This window comes from Anser brachyrhynchus, assembly GCF_964034855.1.
Source record: "Anser brachyrhynchus genome assembly, chromosome: 3".
NCBI lineage: Eukaryota > Metazoa > Chordata > Aves > Anseriformes > Anatidae > Anser > Anser brachyrhynchus.
Window position 1 is genome coordinate 9,898,190 of NC_137696.1, and position 18,623 is coordinate 9,916,812.

Here is an 18,623-nt window from a genome sequence, read left to right on the forward strand (position 1 = left end):
AGTAGAGAAAGAGATCATTCAAGAAAAACAGACAGCATAGCTGAGATGTTCTGCCAGAACAGCAGCTATTTGCGGTCCTGCAGCTAGATGTTACACTGCTATGCTACAAAAAGACAGGTATGAATTCCACTGAACAAACATAATAAGTAATTCTGTATGCCTCCACTGGTGTTCAGATGACAATGAAGTCTCTTCCCTATTCCTGTTGTAAGAGACAGGAAGCAAGCAGCATTCCTCATTGATACGGCTTTGAAATTTAAAATTGAGGAATCCTGTATTCAGTTAGTCTTCTCTCAGCTGTGCTAGGGAAAATCTAGAGAAATTCTCCTTAATGCTTCTGAGGTCCTTTTCATTTAAACATGTCATTTAGACATGAGAATGTAATCTAGCCTACTAAATAATTTTATTTGCAAAACAATTTACTTTATACTATAGATATTCTTCTCAAAAGAATGTGGTAATCAAATACTAAGAAAAATTATGTAATAAAGTAAATGGCAATATAGAACCATTCCTGTCAATACAAAATCATTACTAAAATTCATCTCATAATGTTAGGGATGCATGAAGTTTCTAGGCAAACAAATTCAAGATGCTTCATTTCCCTACTGCAATTTTTTCTGGTTTGGGACTGATATTCCCTTCCGTTGTGGAAAATCCTTTTACTAACAGAATTATCTTTCAGTTTCAAAACTATTAATCTATTTCCTTGCATTTGTTGCTAAGACCACACAATTGCTCTAAGCCTGCAGCCCAAAAACATTAAAGAAAAAACAATATAGGAAAATCCTTTTGTGTACATTTCATGTTACTGAAAACGAACAAGCATTTATGTATTTCTGTGGAATTCCTCACATGAAGCATTTGCATATAAAAAAATAGCACTGCCTGAACTAGAATTCAAATCCCACATTCCCTAGTGCCTAACCAGCTAAATGAGTGTATGTTGGAACGCAGCAAAACATTAATGTTAATAAACGCACATTTTATAGAATGGCTATGTTCAAAGGCATCAGTAATACAATAAGAACTAGAACAACAATAATAAACATAAGAGCACAACTAAGTAAGGCTTTATGTGCACAAAGAACATGCTTTTTTAGATGGGCACAAGTTTGTTCCACGCACACTGAGTCAGCATTATCCAGCTCCAAACCAGAATGGTATTACCATGTTATACCAAAGTCTTAGTTGGCATAGTTTATTAGCTTCAGGCCAGTACTATGCTAATCCCAGCATTGCAGCTCTTGTTTCAGAATGGGCTTGAATCCCACTAGAACGAAGGCAGTGTGAATTTGTGCCTGCCTGTAAAACTGTGAAAAAAAAAAAAAAAAAAGCAGAAGAGACCATCCCTGCATTTTTATGAACTGAAAGAAATAATACTAATATGTAGGAAACATGGAGATTACATGACTGTAGAGACCAACTGGAGTTTCGTTAGTTTCATATTTGAGAATTTAATTATGGGTAGAAAGAGATGAGGAATGGCAAGAGTAGAAAACCAGTACAAGTAAAAAGGGAGAAAGGAAAAGAAAAAAGTGAAACTCTAACTGACAGAGGTGTTAGAAATTAGGACAGAAGGGTCAAGAGAAACCTGACAGTAGGAACCCTAGGGCAGTAGGAAAACCAGAGCTTAGGAAACCAAGCTGTCATGAACCCCACTGTATGCACTCTGCATACAGTGGGCAACAGAGAAAACCATTTGAGGAAAAGACTCAGGAAACTGCCATAACAAAGCCAGGATTCCCAGAAGTCTCTCCCATCCCCACGTGTACCTTTCCCAGGGATGAAAAAGAAGGCTGAGAAGAAGTTTTGCTGAATCTCTTTAATCCCAGGTAAGTAATTATTCAGTGGGCATTGTCCACATCCAGTTGAGACAACATACAACAGCTGTGTGGGTATGGAACTTGTGTTCAGTACAGCAAGCATCTGAGCTTAAATCCAAACATTAATCCAAATGTTACTGTAATATCTTACCAAGCATTAAAAAATTATTAGTTTTTTTCATCAGCTTCTCAATTGGTCAAATTTTAACCAGGAGAGGAAAAGAAACATCTGAAAGACCTTTTTCATTAGGGTAAACCAGTGCATTTTCATTAACCTCATTTTCTGGGATTTAATTTAATTCGGTTTAGATTAAATGTTCTAAAATGGCTGAGTCAGACACCTGCTGTGCAAAAATTCAGTCAGTTATTTAGGCTTTAGGTTTATCGCATCGCATAGTACTACCTAATGAGAAGTATGAGGTGGCTGTTGTATTTAGATACTTAAACCTGCTGTTCAGAACAATAATGAGCACTGAAAGGAAAGTACTCCAGCACGTGTTAAACCCAAGTATTTGAACACAAATTCTGATTACTTTTACATGATGTGTGGAGCCCAAATAGAGAAGAATAGAGAAGAGGCTGAAGAGAAGTTGCTAAGAAAAACATGGAGAAAAATAATATTGTCTTAATAGGGTCTTAACATGAGGCCAAAAAAGAAATAATTTACAAATATGTCAAACTGATATTGCTTAAAAACGTGTACATGATTAAACATAAAAAAAAAAAGATGTAGCCTTACCTTACAGACCGATCATCGCTTCCTGTGACTGCTAAAGGCTTCTTTGGATGGACTGCCAAGGCCCAGAGCTCTCCCTCACAATGTCCCTGCATAATCAGCATGGGTTTATCTCTCTCTCTTACTAACACCTCAAATATTTCACTGTCCTGTGTCCCTGCTAAAAGTCTGTCTGCTTTCCAACAGACACTTCGGATGGACAAACCTGACGGGGGACAAAAAAATGTTATATTAATGGCAACGACAAGACAAAGCGATAGTACAGTGAAAATCACTAAGACTTTAAGAGTTAATTTATAACAAACATCATGTTTTGAAACTACGTCTTATATCACAGTTGATTAAAAACAGTTCTGTTAAATTGTCTCCGTTTGACAGAAAAAGACAAAGTTCAATTCTGGGAAAATGCTGCCTCTAATATTCCTGCTGCCAGTTTGTCAAGGGATTAAGCTTTTCTGCTTTGCTTACACCTAGGAATTTACTTTAAAAAAAATAATAATTTGATATGATTTAAAGATGTAAATTTTCAATTAGGTAAGATTCCTGTGTCAAATACTGAATCATAGAATCATAGAATATGCCAAGTTGGAAGGGACCCTTAAGGATCACTGAGTCCAACTCCTGGCACCACACAGGTCTACCCAAAATTTTAGACCTTGTGACAGTCCAAACGCTTCTTAAACTCCAACAGGCTTGGTGCAGTGACCACTACCCTGGGGAGCCTGTTCCAGTGTGCGACCACCCTCTCAGTGAAGAACCTCTTCCCGATGTCTAGCTTAAACCTCCCCTGCCTCAGCTTGACACCATTCCTGTGGGTCCTATCACTGGTGACTAAGGAGAATAGGTCAGCGCCTGCCCCTCCACTCCCTCTTGCGAGGAAGCTGTAGATTCTGATGAGGTCTCCCCACAGCCTCCTCTTTTCCAGGCTGAACAGGCCAAGTGACCTCAGCCGCTCCTCATACATCTTCGCCTCTAGTCCCTTCACCATCTTCATTGCCCTCCTCTGGACACTCTCCAACAGTTTTACACCCTTTTTGTACTGTGGTGCCCCAAACTGCACACAGTACTCGAGGTGAGGCCGCACCAGCGCAGAGTAGAGCGGGACAATCCCTTCCCTCGACTGACTAGCGATGCCATGCTTGATGCACCCCAGGATCCGGTTGGCCCTCCTGGCTGCCAGGGCACACTGCTGGCTCATATTCAACTTGCTGTCAACCACAACCCCCAGATCCCTCTCTGCGGGGCTGTTGTCCAGCGTCTCGTCGCCCAGTCTGTATGTATAGGCAGGGTTGCCTCGTCCCAGGTGCAAGACCCAGCACTTGCTCTTGTTAAACTTCATGTGGTTTTCTCCCTTTTTTCAGCATTTAGATTTTTCCATATTTAAATAAATAAAATGGTGACCAAACTTTTAACGGCGAGTTTAAATAAAATTGTTTATGCTCAAGTTATCAAAGTTCTCTGCTTTTATCCAAACTAATTATTACAGAAAAATAAAAAACAGAACCTTGCTTTGCATACCTTTTAGAGAGCTTTATCTTATTCCATGGATCTGATCATAACTTTGCAGCTGGAATTTTACTAGCTACAAGCTTAAAAATACAATCTTAACAGGTTGAGCAATGAATTACAGCACTGAGTACCCCAACATATGTGACTGTGTTTGAAAACTAGTGTTTTGTATTCTAAAACATCTTTTAAAGTAGGGAAGTCTGCTAGCAAATATTTATGAAGAACACTCAAAAAGTAGAACAGCTCTAAGACTGAATTTGGTTTAGTTACCCTTAGCTGAGAAAGAATGCTTCAAGCCAGAACGTTAATGGATTGATAGCATTCTTTGGCTGATTGCCTCCAGGCTTTGTATCTTCTATTTCAGTAGATGAAAATTTCTAAGTTTGGATAATGGGTCTAGATGCTGTGAGGTGTGAATGAATAAAAAAACAAAAACATTTGTCATGTAATCAAGGTCAAACATGTCACATTTTTAACGTATTTGGAATCGAATATTCAATGCAATTAACTTCTAGTCACATAAATAAAATTTACTCTAAGTATTTTGTATTATCTCTTGAGAAGGGCAAAATAATCTTCATTTATTGTCTTGTCCAGTTCCAGTACCTTTTAATTTTAACAGTTTCATTCTATGATCCAGCTAAATGTCTATAGAATTTTTGACTCGAGTTTTCTTTATAAACACTAAAGGCCATAGAAGCAATGAAGCTCAGATGATAAGTAGAAAATTGGTATTGTTAAGATTTAGACTATTAATGACAACTTTTGATGTGGGAAAGGTATTTTTTTCCTGTGATGTGCTGCACATAAGGAAAGATTCCACACTATAAGAATTTTTACTAATATTCATGTGTATTTAAATATAAATGGCAAGTCTATGATCTGATTTTTACTGGTGATGCATCTTATTTTAAAAACTTTTAGTACTCCTCTGTACCAATGAATGAGTATATGCTGAAAAAAAATATTCCTGCTACCCTAGAAAGGAGTTTTAAGTTTGAATGTTGATGTCTTTGTAAAATGCTTTGGAAAAAATGTAATTGGAATGAAGGTCATGGGTAAGCAACTACGGCAACCACCATTGCTTCCAGTTACCTATCTATATGCTTAAACTAGTGGATGACATACTGGACAGACACAGCAGAATAGTACTAAGGCACAACTGAAACAGCAGGCATAAGCTGTATCACACTGAAAGAACACAAGAGAGAAGAAAGCCCAGAACAAGAACAAGGTGACAAGGATATAAGTGCATGCTTGGATTTTAGGATTTTATGACCAGCAGTCATCCCCAACGTCCTTTTTTTTTTTTTTTTTTTAATATAGTTCTAGTGATACAGCAGTCATACAACACTTCACAGATAGTCTAAATGATAATGCTTATGACCACACCATCTTTGATTAAGCTCTGGTAAAATTTTGCAGACTTGCTTAAGTCAGTTTCTTGCCATTAATGCAGACAATGCTTTGACAGACAAACATAAAACCTGAAGGATTTAAGTGCTTTCAAGACAAGATTTGGACAATGTTTAGTTTTTAGAAAATAGTTAATTTATTTTTTAATTTATAATTTACAAAAAATATACATTAAATAGCAACACAATTCACTTTCCAGAAATGATTATTTTTACTACTTTTGCCATGCAATAAGATAGTAAAATTCTTTATTGACTGTCGCTCAGACATACAACTGCTGTTATGATGTCTGGTTCTGCTTAGCTACTCCCATCTAAGAATTCTGTTCCTTTTAACATTTAGCAGGCAGCAAAAATAAAGGCATCAAGTTAGAATCACTGAACAGCACGTCTAATAGGAATTTTCCCTCACTAAGCCCTTTCTTGATTGAACTTTATCAAGTCCCAAATCCCTTTTTAGGCAAGCTGTAGAAGGATAGCTAGGTGCTCTCTGCAGATAGACGATGACCTTTATGAATAATTACAGTTCTGTAATATAAGTTATTATTTTGTAGTTAAATTTTTCCATATAAGTTTTGTTAACTACAGTCAACTAAAAGTAACCAAAGTCAGCTAAAGTCTGTCATGCCCTAAGTATGGACACATCCCAGGTAGCAGGAAGAGCAAAAGCTTGCTTCTACTCTGGTTTCATGATTGTGTGCAATAACATTCATGCCCAGCATCACTTCATAAGGAGCAAAGGAGGATGACTATGCATGTTTTGTGCGTCAGCACTGCTTTCTTTGTGTAGCCCTTCATATAAGTTATTCTGACTTTTATTAGGAACAGACAGCCTGCAAGAGTGCTATTAGCCTGAATGATCTTCCTAACTCACAATGCAGGCTGGCTTATTTCTCCACAATTTTTATAAGGTATTTCTAAGTTGATTAAAACTGATGTAAACTATAATAAGGTACTGCAAATGTTTTCTAGGAAGTAATATTAAACATTATGGTTCTGCCTGCAAAAACCTACATTAAGCCAGAATTATACAGCAAATGGACTACTGGCTGGGTGTTCTTGACACATTTTTTAAAAGACAAATTTTGCAAGTTTACACTACACGTAGGCAAATTGGCAGAGCAGTGTTCATCCAAGGCTGCTGGCGGTTTGCTTGTTGGATGAGCCTAGATATCACAAACTTATGGATTTTACAAGATTTAGAATCATCAGCCAATCTGGTTTAAGTAAATTGAAAAAATAAATGTAACAAGCTTGTTACTAGATCATAGGCCAAAACATACATAATTGAGAAAGAAAATGTTATCCTCCGTAGCTGCCTCCTGACTATTCTGATGGTAATTATAACATGAAGATTGTTGGAAAATTTAAGTTAAGAAGCAGGGAAAATAAACCATTACAAAGCTGGCTGCCAAAACTATGTAAAGCCTACTTAAGGCAAGCAAACAGACTGCTGTATTCTCAATCCAAATGGATGTGTAGAATTCCCAAAAGAACGAGTTCTTGATAAAGCATACATTGTAACTCATGAAGATTTTAAGTACTCTTAAAATCTGAATCACAAAACAAAGAGATGACTTGTAGGAACCATGATTAGTTTCAACATGATGGTCAAGAATTTAATAGTAACCTCTCCACTAAATATACCAAGTGCTACCATTCCAAATGAACCTAAATGGTGTGCTTAGATGCTCAGCATCTATCAATAGCAGGTTCCAAAAATCTCAGTTAAATGAATTACAATTAATAAATTAAAATTTGGCTAACTTAATTCAGCTGTCTGTGATTAATCAGTTTTTGTTTTCTCATATTTCCATCGTTGGGAGCAGCAACGATAAGCATCCTTCTATTTATATGATGAAATACAGAAAACTTCAGGCTACATCACTGACAGAATAAAAAAGGAACACAGATCTTAAAAGAAAATACAGTCATTAAGCAAAAAATCAGCAGTATGCAGAGACATTTATGCTTGAAATTAAATTGTGTTATAACCCATTAACTAGATGTGTGAAAAAAAAAAAAAGTAATAGCTCCTTACCTTTGTATCCTTGTTCAGTTTCCCTGAGATCAATTTTAGTAATTGGTTTGAAATCAGTGTCCCATAACCGAATGCAACCATCTCTCCCTCCAGTCGCAAAACCTTCCTCACAAGCATACATACTAAAAATTCCAGCCTGTTAACCAATAGTATAACAAGTTTCAAAGTTCTTTACGGTCAATTTAAACACATGAAGCAAATGTTTTTGAATAGATTCTTGTTAAAGGCTAGGAACTGCTAGGCAGTAAAATGTTGTCCCATCCACATAAGGCAAACCAGCAAACACAAGGGGACACTTTTATTTCAAGTGCTCTCATTCATAGTGATTTATGTAGAAATTTGCATACAGTGATATAGACCGTTTGCAGAACTTTAAATTTGGCTTAGTTAATATTATGATGGGAATTATTAAATGAATAACATGGAACACTTAAAATAACTTGTTACCCTGAATAAAAAAAACAGGCAAACAAGCGATAAAAATATTCTTACAGGTGCAGAGATGACTGAGACATTCTTTCATGAATTCAGTTCAGATGTCATTTGGAATCTGACAGGAACTGAAAGATTGTCAATTCATTCTCAGGTTTACTCCCAGTTGAAGCTTTTATGAAGAATCAGTCTTGAATGTTTGGAATTTCAGTGGTAAGATTATATTTAAAATACGACCATTTACTTACCAAGTATTTTTAGGTAAACTGATCATACCTGAAGCTACTCAATTTGTGAAACTTTATGTTTAGAAACTTTAGGATTAATAATAATAATACTTTAGAAACTTTAGACTTAGAAACTTTGCTTTAGTCTGCTTGGTTAAATCAGTGCTAAAAATATAAGTTCCGTCATTATCAGTTCAGCAGCTAGCACCTGCTGACAATATGTAAACAAAGTAAAAAAAAATTACAGATAAGTTCTTAACTGATGAACTGTCTTAAACGTTCTTCTGACCTGAAACAGAAGATCTTTGAAGATAAGCCTTCATGAAGTTTTCAAGTCAATGAACAGGTAATTTCAGAAATTGATGTTATAACAAACAACTTACGCTATGCGCTCCTTGAATCGTGCGAACTAAGTTTAGCCCTTTCCAAACATAGATGTCTCCATTTAAAGCACCAGAGTACGTGACGTCTTCTTTTGCGCATGCTAAACAAAGGATAGTTTGCAGATCCCCTGTTTTACCAAATATTCCTCTTTTTGCTGTCAGTGCGTTTCCACACAACGTCCAAAACTGAAATGTAAATGACATATTAGGAAAAGTTTGTGCAGATTTTTTTCATATTAACGTGCAGATCTCACAGCTGTACATCCTTACAGACAGACACTTAAATGACTCCTGTAGTCCTATGAGACTACCCATTACTTCCCAAATTGCCTGCTTACCAAGAACAGGAAACCCTGAGGCAAATGCAGTATAAGTCTAAGAAGAAAACAAACTGATCAAGCTGCTTGTGAAAGTGAGGGAGCATTCCGCTTCATTATTACTACACTACCTCTTCTCATTATGTCACTAATTTTTTAATTATCATGTTCTGCTGGGTGAAATCTATGAATGTGAAAGCACACTTTCAAAGGCCAGAAACATCCCATTTTTCTTGTCTGCAAAACTTAAAATAAAGCTACAGCTCTGGAGCAATAAAATACTTAAGCTTCTGGATGAGCTGAAAACACATTTCTGCCCTTTAGTAACGTCCTGAAAGATATGCCCCTCAAAACTAAATTTGTTGAGAAACCACCTATGGGGTGGAGGGCTGTAAATGCTTGTACATGAAACTGAACTTGCTCTGACTGCAAAGTAATAGGATTTTCTAGCTGTGGAATAGTGACTTTCTTCACTCTTGCACAGACACAGCAACGTTCCGCCACGAAGATTATAAGACTGCTGATGAAGCAAAAGAATCTAGACTTTGTCTTAGAATGGTGTTGTTAGGGCTGGGCTAGAGAAATCATACTCATACTTTTGGAATCAGTTCTGAGTGTAATTTTTTTAATAGACGTAATTTTATCAAGGAGAGACAGTGTGTTCTCAGCTCCTCCTCAAGGATCAGGCTTCCCAGTGAAGGAAGAGTAAAGAGGATCTCACTTAGATGTGTAAGAGAAGTACTGAAATTCCCTAGGCATCCTAGATAAGGCAGCACTATGAGGTTCTGAACACATGCAGAAACAGAACAGTAAGTGTGTGTGGGGTATAACACAGTCCTGAATGGTCTTGTCAGCTCAGGTCTTTACTAGTTTAGGCATTTATGCTCTGTGGTCCATTTCGCAATAAAGAGATACTCTGAGAGACTGAACAGGAATATTGAAATGTCTCACATAGGTGCATAATGTCTATCTCACTTCATATGCCTACATCTTTTTTGTGACTATAAACCCAATTTTTAGGTCTTTGTACTTGCTCCTATACATTTCCTAGAAAGCTGAATTCCAGAAGATCCTTGTATCAAGGTTTTTTATTGCAGATCCTTCTCTATTGATAATTATTTTTTCCACAAGGCAATTTACGAGCAGGCAGTGGGAATATTTCCCCTAGGGCTTTCATACTGTGAGAAAAACATATGCTCTCCTCACTTCTGGTTAGCTCTGGAAAGGCAACAGAGAAGGTAGCAGCATTAGGAAGTGGGTGGAGGGTGGATCCTGAGCTCAATCTGACATGCCTTAGCTCCTAGGCTTTACTACCACTTTGAATTTTTGCTCAGCCAAATGACCCAATAGAACTGAAATGCTAAAGGAATAAATGAGTCTATTCCCATGTACTAGTCCCTATTCTCAAACCGATACAATAACTTTAGAGCTGTTCTTTTCCTTCTTAGTAAGTTAATTATCATATTTCCATAGGCCTATAATGAATGACAACTACATAGACTGTTGCCTGAGCATCACTGAAGGTGCACATATAATCATAAAGCATTCCGACTCCCCCCCGCCCCCCTCCTTTTTTTTTTTTGGCATGACTCTATATGTATTGACTTTGCTGGTATTATGCCTGTTCAGGGCAATTATGGCCATTTTAAACACAACACAGGTGTCAAACAAAGACAGGTTTTGGAAGACAGCTTGCAGAATACAACAGATGGTATCACTTCTGCCAAAACCACCCACAGTTTGAAAGCAGTAGTGGTTTAATGGGCACAAACTTCTCAGTAACCAGAACTAGAGATATTAACTGGTTTCTAAACTTCTAGTTAAAGCTCTTCCCACCTCAGCCATGTGAAATAATTGCCATCTGTTAGGAATGCTTTTGATGAGGCAGGAAGAAAATGGAAACCTTCAGGGAATATGAGCAAACAAGGACTTCTCTCTAAGTTTTTTATAGGTGCAAGAAGTTTTATCCTAAACTTAGGCTATATATCTAGGTTCATATTTAAGTCAATTCCAGACAAGGAGAATTAGAGGGAGCAAATAGTGGGATCCATGTGCTTCCATCTGTTCATCTCTGCAAGTATTGCATACCTTCCCTGCAGTGTTCCCACAATTGCTGGTAGCATGATAGGCCAAACAGAAGTTCATTCAATTCATACTTCTGATTTAATTCATCCTATACCTGTCCAGTGACCCCTTGTGACACTTGTCAAGAGAAATCACTGAAGGGTTTCAGAGACAGAAAGAAGGCAGAGAACCACATAATTAGAAGTAGATAATGAAAATTACACCAAATGATCTTCCCACTTTGCTTGTTAAGTTGCACTTCAAGTCACTGCTGAATGCCTAAACTGGCATCAAAGTTTTGACAAAGTGTTCACAGATTAAAAAAAGAAAAATAGAATACCTCTTATATCTAAGCCCTTCTTTCACAACTGTAATTTACTTTAAAAAACGAAACAAAAAAACCCCCACACAACAACAACCAGAACACAAAAGCTATTACCTTTATGTGTTTTACTCCACAGCTGACAATTCTATTCGGTTGATATTGATCCCAGGAAATATCAAATATCTGTTAAGAAACATAGAAAGTTGGTATTTTGAATTATACGCTAATTGCATCTAGGCTCAGTTTGCTTTTACCAATTTTTAGGCATCATATCTACTGCAATCTATGACTAAAAATGAAAGCACAACATATAGGTAAATCTGGAACTCCTTGTAAACAATGATTAAGTCAAATAAGGCCTTCTCACCCAGTTCTGTCAACACACCTCATTTCTGCCTTCACATCAGTGATCTATACCAGCTCCAAGATATTCTTGAATAAACATATTTACAGTCTCAAATAAGATGGGAGTCGTGTTGTGAGCAAATGTTCCTCCAGTTTAGGGATGAAAGACTGGTACGTTTGTCTTTGTTCATTATTTTAATGTGAGGTACGATATGCAGCTTAACCTGAGTACAGAAAGACCCCAGTGACAAAATGAGGTATAATTCATCTAACTAATCTATAGAGATAAAACTGCGTTATTCATTTTGATTAATGTTGCATTTATAAAAGCATACATCAAAAAAATTAGCATTAGATCCTGTATAGCTTATCAGAACAAATTTACAGTGTATTCTATGACTATGGGATTATGTCAAATGAAAAATACCACATAAAGTTTGGAAATAACAAGTTTATATTTCTGCTCAAATTTTCAACAGCATGTCATTTATAGACTTCACATCTGTGGCATTCAGCTTTTCAGTGTCTGAGATGAGAACCAATGAGGTTACCACAATCACTAGTTACTGCAGGAAATAAACGTCTGTAGAGAAAGACAACGGGACTTTTTGCTAATTCCAGCTCTTCAGCTGTTACTTATAAATCATCTGAGAATTTCAAACAGCTTTCTAGTGCTGCCCTCCTACAAAATATTTATCTTGTTTATAAAAATCATGACTTACGGTAGTTCAAGTACTGTTTTATGTTTTGTTATACAAGCAAGATATTTTGTTTTCAGAAATGCCGTATGACTCTGGCAGACTAAGTCATTATAATTTGTGGCCTAATTAGACATGCATTCTTTCCCACTCCCACTTCAATGAAAAATCTCCCTTTTCTGGTTGTGAAAATCTACGGAAACTAAGATTTTAGTAGTTCTTGCCTGTCCTGGAGTCTTCTGCTAATTCAGAACCTGATCTTGTGCCTACTGTAGTTAGTAGCACAAGGTGGTAGCAAAACTTCCACTGACCTAACTGGGAAGTGAATCAGTCTGAAAGAATAAATTTAAATAAAGACTAAGAAAAATTCTGTTGTGTTGTGAACATAGTAAAAATAAATTACCTGACTGAGGGTGGTGAGGCACTGGAACAGGCTGCCCAGAGAAGCTGTGGATACCCCATCTCTGAAAGTGCTCAAGGCCCAGCTGGATGGGGCTTCAGGCAGCCTGCTCTAGTGGAAGGTGTCCCTGCCCACGGCAGGGGGGCTGGAACCAAATGGTCTTTAAGGTTCCTTCCAACTCAAACAATTCTGTGATTCTATGATTCATCCAGATAATACATAAGATGCAGATTGATTTATATGCACACGTATACTGTAAGGAAGGGTTTAGTATGCTGCTCTGCTTGCATATATTCTATCATATATAAATACTCCTTCATATGTAGTAAAATATTGTAGTATTTCAATATTGTAACATTCTAACTTGTTATAATATAATTTGCTTAAGAAAAAAGTTGTCAGAATGTGTCCAGAACTTATTTTACCATACAGGTGTTTGTGCTTATATATGGTTGGGAGTTATTTTGCATACACTAACCTTGTTTAAACATTTTGTAATACTGAAAAATAATCTAGACTCAGACCTGCTCAGTTCTCCTATTTACAGAGGTTATTATGACCCCCTACTTGAAGTTAATAGCTAGAAAAGGAATATTTATCCTAATTATAGTTCACCTATAGGTAACTATCTTAAGCAAAAATAAAAGGGAAATAACTAAACTTTCCCTCAGGATAAAATGTATTTTTGATGTATTCAGAAAAAATATTACCCTTGTCCACTGAGCTAGCATTTCACATCTCATATAAAGGGCTATAAATCATCCTGATCAGTGTGTAATTGCAAAGTATTTCCTCCCTAGGCTTGCTAGACAGCCAGCTCAAGAACCCATCATGTGCCTCTTTCACTAACACTGTGCTTTGTTTGGCATAACGAGAAGAAATAAATATCTAATTTGGTATTTTAAAAGCTGGTAGAATGTACAGAATTACCTCTGCATTGACCTGATAGAAACAAATGAATAAATAAATAAATTTAAAACACTTTTGTAACTCCCAGACAAAATTCAATAAACCTTTATACAATTACCCTGTCTGAATGGCCTGTAGCTGTTGCCAGTAGTTTTCCTCTCTTCCAGTCCCAAATACACACTGTATTTTTGGCATCCAGTCCCACTGAAGCTAAACGCTAAGGAAAAACAACAATAATAATCTAGTTAAGAGAGAATCAACTCAAAAATCAGTTTATTGTACTTCAGGTTATTGTGTGTACAAATGTATCTTCCCATTTGCCTTGTGTTTGAACTATATTGCTAAAGGCACCATCAAGATATTCTTGTTAACCACTTGCTCACTGGAGAAAGCACTGAAATGTCTAATCTTGTCTAGAGTCAGGTAATTAATTTCATGTTACCAGTGTCTCAAATAAAATTCTTATCATGAAAGAACTGAAGTACTCATTTGAGGTGAACAACACTCTAGCATTTTGATCTATTAACCTGATAATAAAAGTGAATTATGGAAATACAAGCTCTCACTATTCCCAAATACACTTCTCTTCATTATACTTGTTTTGTTGAGGTTTAGAATCTGAATTGGATATACTTTTAACAACCACCTAACTTAGTTTGTCGGATAACCTTCCAGTGATTGTGCCCAACTTCACATGATTTCCAGCAGAGTTTCCTATTAGGCGGGATATCTTTGACATCTCTGAAAGTGTTCAAGGCCAGGTTGGATGGGGCTTTGAGCAACCTGGTCTAGTGGGAGGTGTCCCTGCACACGGCAGCAGAGTTGGAATCAGATGATTTTTAAGGTCTCTTCCAATCCAAACAATTCTATCTGTCTATGATTCCATGACTGATGGGAACAGAGACTGCTGTGATCTGTGAAGACACATTGTGATGTGAAGACTGAATTAGTGTGAAACATACTGCAACTGTACATACTGGATATGATGCCAACTGACATATACTGCATAGGGATATATAATGGTTACACATGAGTAACTTGCACTGCGGGAAGTGTCTGTTTCCCACGAAAAGAGTCTCTCACAATCTCCTAGTTCAGTAACACTTTCTAAAAAGTCACATCTGTTGCATCAATACTGCCTGTCCCTTACTCTTCTCATTGTCCCATCCACAAATGTCTTATCATAAAGATTTAAGAGTCCAACTAAAGCTCCTAAGCATTCTGCTCTGTTATAGGAAAGCCTGCACTTCAAGAACATGCAATGAATGAAACCTTATTTTGGCCTCAAAGATGAGCAGATGAATCATCTGATCCAAATGGGCATATGTTTCAGATATGACATGGACCAGATCTTCTCCTTGAAGATTTGCTTTAAGAAGATAACTTGCAAACTGAATCTCTGTTCTGTAAGTTTCCTTCCATTAAATGTCCACTATTTTTTGCTCAGATTTTCAATAGGCAAATTGGTTAAAGTCTAGAGATTTCTGAGTTAATACAAAACCAGTGCTAAAAGAAAACAAGTGCAATTACCAAAGATTCCTTTAAAACACTATATTAGAAAAAAAATAATACTAATTGCTCTAAGGCTACCAACCACTATAGAACTGAGATAAATCATTATTTGTAAAGAAACAGAAGGCTCCAGTTATCGTTCAGTAGCAAAATAAATTATAGACAAGATACTCCATACCTTTTCACGTTATTTTAAAGTGTAAAAACATAGCGTACATCTTCTTTAAGTTGTCCACTTCCAAAAAACTCTAGTTTAAAGGCAGTAGATACACATGCACCCTGCACTGCCTCCTTAATAGTTACAGTTCCTGTATTTTAGAGCAATCAAATAAATCCTTTTTACATTTGGTTGCTTGGAAATTAACATAACATACACTACAACCTAATATAACAGCTGAACTCTGCCTAGTGAGTAATGCATGACCCAAGCAATTCTTACCAGCAAGTGTACTAAGCAATATGGTATTAATGAAAAAAACATGTATATTTTCCTCTGAGTTTCTCCAAGTCCAGACTACTTTTTATATGCCTCTCACTGACAGAAAAATACCTGAGGCCTTGTTAAATTCACCCTTGTGAGAGTCTACTGCAGGCACGTGAAAGGAGGATTATTGTAGCAAACATGTTTTATTCACTCTTGAGTAATCTACACCTACCCGGGAATTGGATGTACTGATCAAAACACAAGATATTTTCTCATGGAACCATCACTGATTCCAACTTTTTCTCACCTTTTTTATACTGTTCTCTTCACCATGGAAACCATGGCAGTACTTACAATATCTTTTAGATTCATGATTTTAACATCTGACCTGAACTGTAGCTCCCAGTCAGGAAATTACCACTAGTGGGGTAGATGGACGGTGAAACAACTAGAGGATAGTAACTAATATTTTATATTTTCTTTTTTCTCTTCAGTTTACCGAGGAAGGTCTCCTGCTGGCAGAAGAATGATAAATGCTGAGTTTCCTTTTTGGTTGAAAGGCTTTTACTTTTAATACTCCTTTTGGGAGGGACTTTGACAGCATCCTGATTAGAGAATTCACAGAATCAATAGAAGAAAATATCTGCCAAGTAGCTTACATAATTAAACAATTATTTTTAAATCTACACAGACTTAGATCTGGCTAAAGAAGCCTACTGCAACGTAATGCTGAATTTTGAAATGTATGTATGCACTATGGCAGTGCTCTCCTTACTCTTTTTTATTATTATTATTAAAGAAAGTACACAAAAGGATCCTTATAAAACAACTCGGAACAGAAATTGAAATATGAAGCATTAGTGAAATACTTCTATATAAAAGACATCAGCTTTGTAGGTAATTCTGTAAAGGGTAGATGTTAGTACTTTCAAACTCTAATTAGTTCCTGGTTCAACAAAATATATTTTTAATTATATACAAACTGACAGCTCTTCATCAAACATCTGAACAACGTGCAGATTCCCTCCCACCAAATGTCATTTCCTGCTTATACAGAAAAAGCCCCAAATATCTATTTTTAAATAGCAGCTGTTCAGCCAGATATTCAGCTCCCTACAGTACTTTTAAAATACAGTATTAACTACAGATAACATTAATAGGAAATTTACTTTAATATATAAATCTCTAAATTTCAAAGCCTTATTGAAAGTACATAAAATAAAGGAAGCATATAAGCTATCTTTGATTTAAGCCACTTATCTATCTCCTCTGTATATTAGAAAAGACAACAAATACTGTTCACTCTTCATTACCCAGTTTGTGGTAATTATGCCAGGGAAGCACTGCAGAGACACCTAAGCTGTCTCCATGCAGTGTCAGTTGAATTCCAGCAGGAAGTAATATTTCAGAACTAATTCATTTGAATATCTGAAAACACCCCAGAGTTTCTCATAAAACAGGAGCTAATTAGCTTGACTAAACTATAAGTGCGGTGTCACTATTTTGGGACCTTTGCTAAATCCTCATACTAGAGCCACGCGGCCCTCAACACAGCAGTCACCCTTGGAACCACAGTTTGTGCATAGCAGAGCCGAAGGAAGACAAGTTGATTTTATGGGAATTGAGCCCAGGCAGAGAAGCAGAATTACCTGAGCTTTTCCTCAGTCAGTACTTATTTAGAAAGATGCAATAGAGAAAAGAATACATAACTTTTTGCATCTATACCTTAATGTTACTGTTGAATTGTTTTGTATTTTGAGGCTAAAATACAAATCTTTCTTGGATACTAAGAGACATTCAATAAAAAAGAATAAAAGGCATGCACTTAAACGAAAGGTGTGAGCCTTGTGCATGATATCTGTTTGGTCCAATCGTAAGATGCCAGCTCCCTGAGGTGACTGTGCTGACTAAATAAACTGGAACTGCTAGCAGCTCTGAATTTCGTATACTTAAAGACTTCACTCAAAGCCCTTTAATTTTGGCTCAGCACAGCACCTTCTTCTGCAAGCCAGAAAGTGCAGCAAAAAGCCAAGATACATCATCCATATTTAGATCAATGCTGGAAAACATTTCTCCAGATATAAAAGCATTCTATGCAAATTTTCATTTCCAGAATAAACTGCAACTTCTCCAACGTTTCCAGAAAAAGAATGTCGCTGTTTTGCAACGTCAACACAGCATTAAGTTCAGTTCTTAACTATAGGTAGGCACCCAGCAGGACTTTCAGAAGAGCCTCCAACTTTAACTCATACTGACTGGGCTCTTGGCCAACTATGTAACTTTTTAGTAGGGGTTTTTAAAAAGTTTACTCACCTGTCTCAGGAAGTAAAACAAGAGAAAATTTTAAGAACACATTTTTGAATAAACAATATCTTTAAAATATTATAGCATTTGAAATTTTCTTCTGTTGATTTGGGGGTTTTCTCACTTCATTTTTTTATTCCACACTTCCCAGGAACACCTTTTTCTTTAATTAGAATCGGCACATGAGATTTCAGAGGAAATGGATTTACTTTAAAAAAAATGGAGGAAGATGGTTGAAAACTAGGCTTAAAATAGAAACTTACTTCTAACTTCTAATGAAGAAATATAATCCAAAGAGGAATAAAACCACTGTGTGGTCAATGGAAGAGTAATTAGGCATATGATAGCGAAGTGCTTCTCTGTAGACATCTAACTCTGTCTATGACATGATTTTAAGAAAAACATTTAAAGGCAAATCTGCCCTTTTCAGTTTTAATTCTGATGTACACAAGCAAATAGAAAAACCAAGGAGGATCTGTGCAAGAATCCGGGAATCAGCTAGATCTTCTAAGCATTCCTAAAAGTATTTCAGCAACCAATTATAAACTACAACCTCAGTCTTACACCAGAAACCTGGACATCAGTAATGACAAAATTGCACTGTTAATTTTATAGAGAACTATGAATATGAAGTAAATATGAAGCATTTCTCACTTTTATATAAATTGTGACTGAAGAAGGAGGAAAATAGATTTAATGTTTTTTACTAGCTCTCCTCCAGGGAAAAATTCAATACGCTTACCAGAGAATAGCCCA

The 18,623-nt window shown here is 36.5% G+C and overlaps 1 protein-coding gene across 9 annotated transcripts in view; it reads right to left on the reverse strand.

Annotated features, from left to right (window-relative positions):
• The window catches only part of EML6 (EMAP like 6), a 136,338-nt gene that overhangs the window by 70,176 nt on the left and 47,539 nt on the right, over nucleotides 1-18,623 (reverse strand). For 7 of the 9 annotated variants that reach the window (XM_080587486.1, XM_080587484.1, XM_080587483.1 and 4 more), the window contains exons 3-7: nucleotides 13,746-13,844; nucleotides 11,390-11,458; nucleotides 8,570-8,755; nucleotides 7,528-7,663; nucleotides 2,566-2,767 (exon numbers count right to left, since the gene is read on the reverse strand). In XM_080587486.1, the coding sequence (XP_080443612.1) occupies nucleotides 2,566-2,767; nucleotides 7,528-7,663; nucleotides 8,570-8,755; nucleotides 11,390-11,458; nucleotides 13,746-13,844 (692 nt within the window). Of the gene's footprint in view, nucleotides 1-1,775; nucleotides 1,876-2,565; nucleotides 2,768-7,527; nucleotides 7,664-8,569; nucleotides 8,756-11,389; nucleotides 11,459-13,745; nucleotides 13,845-18,623 lie in introns of those variants that run through there. The other 2 variants (XM_080587490.1, XM_080587489.1) reach the window with 2 other exon arrangements.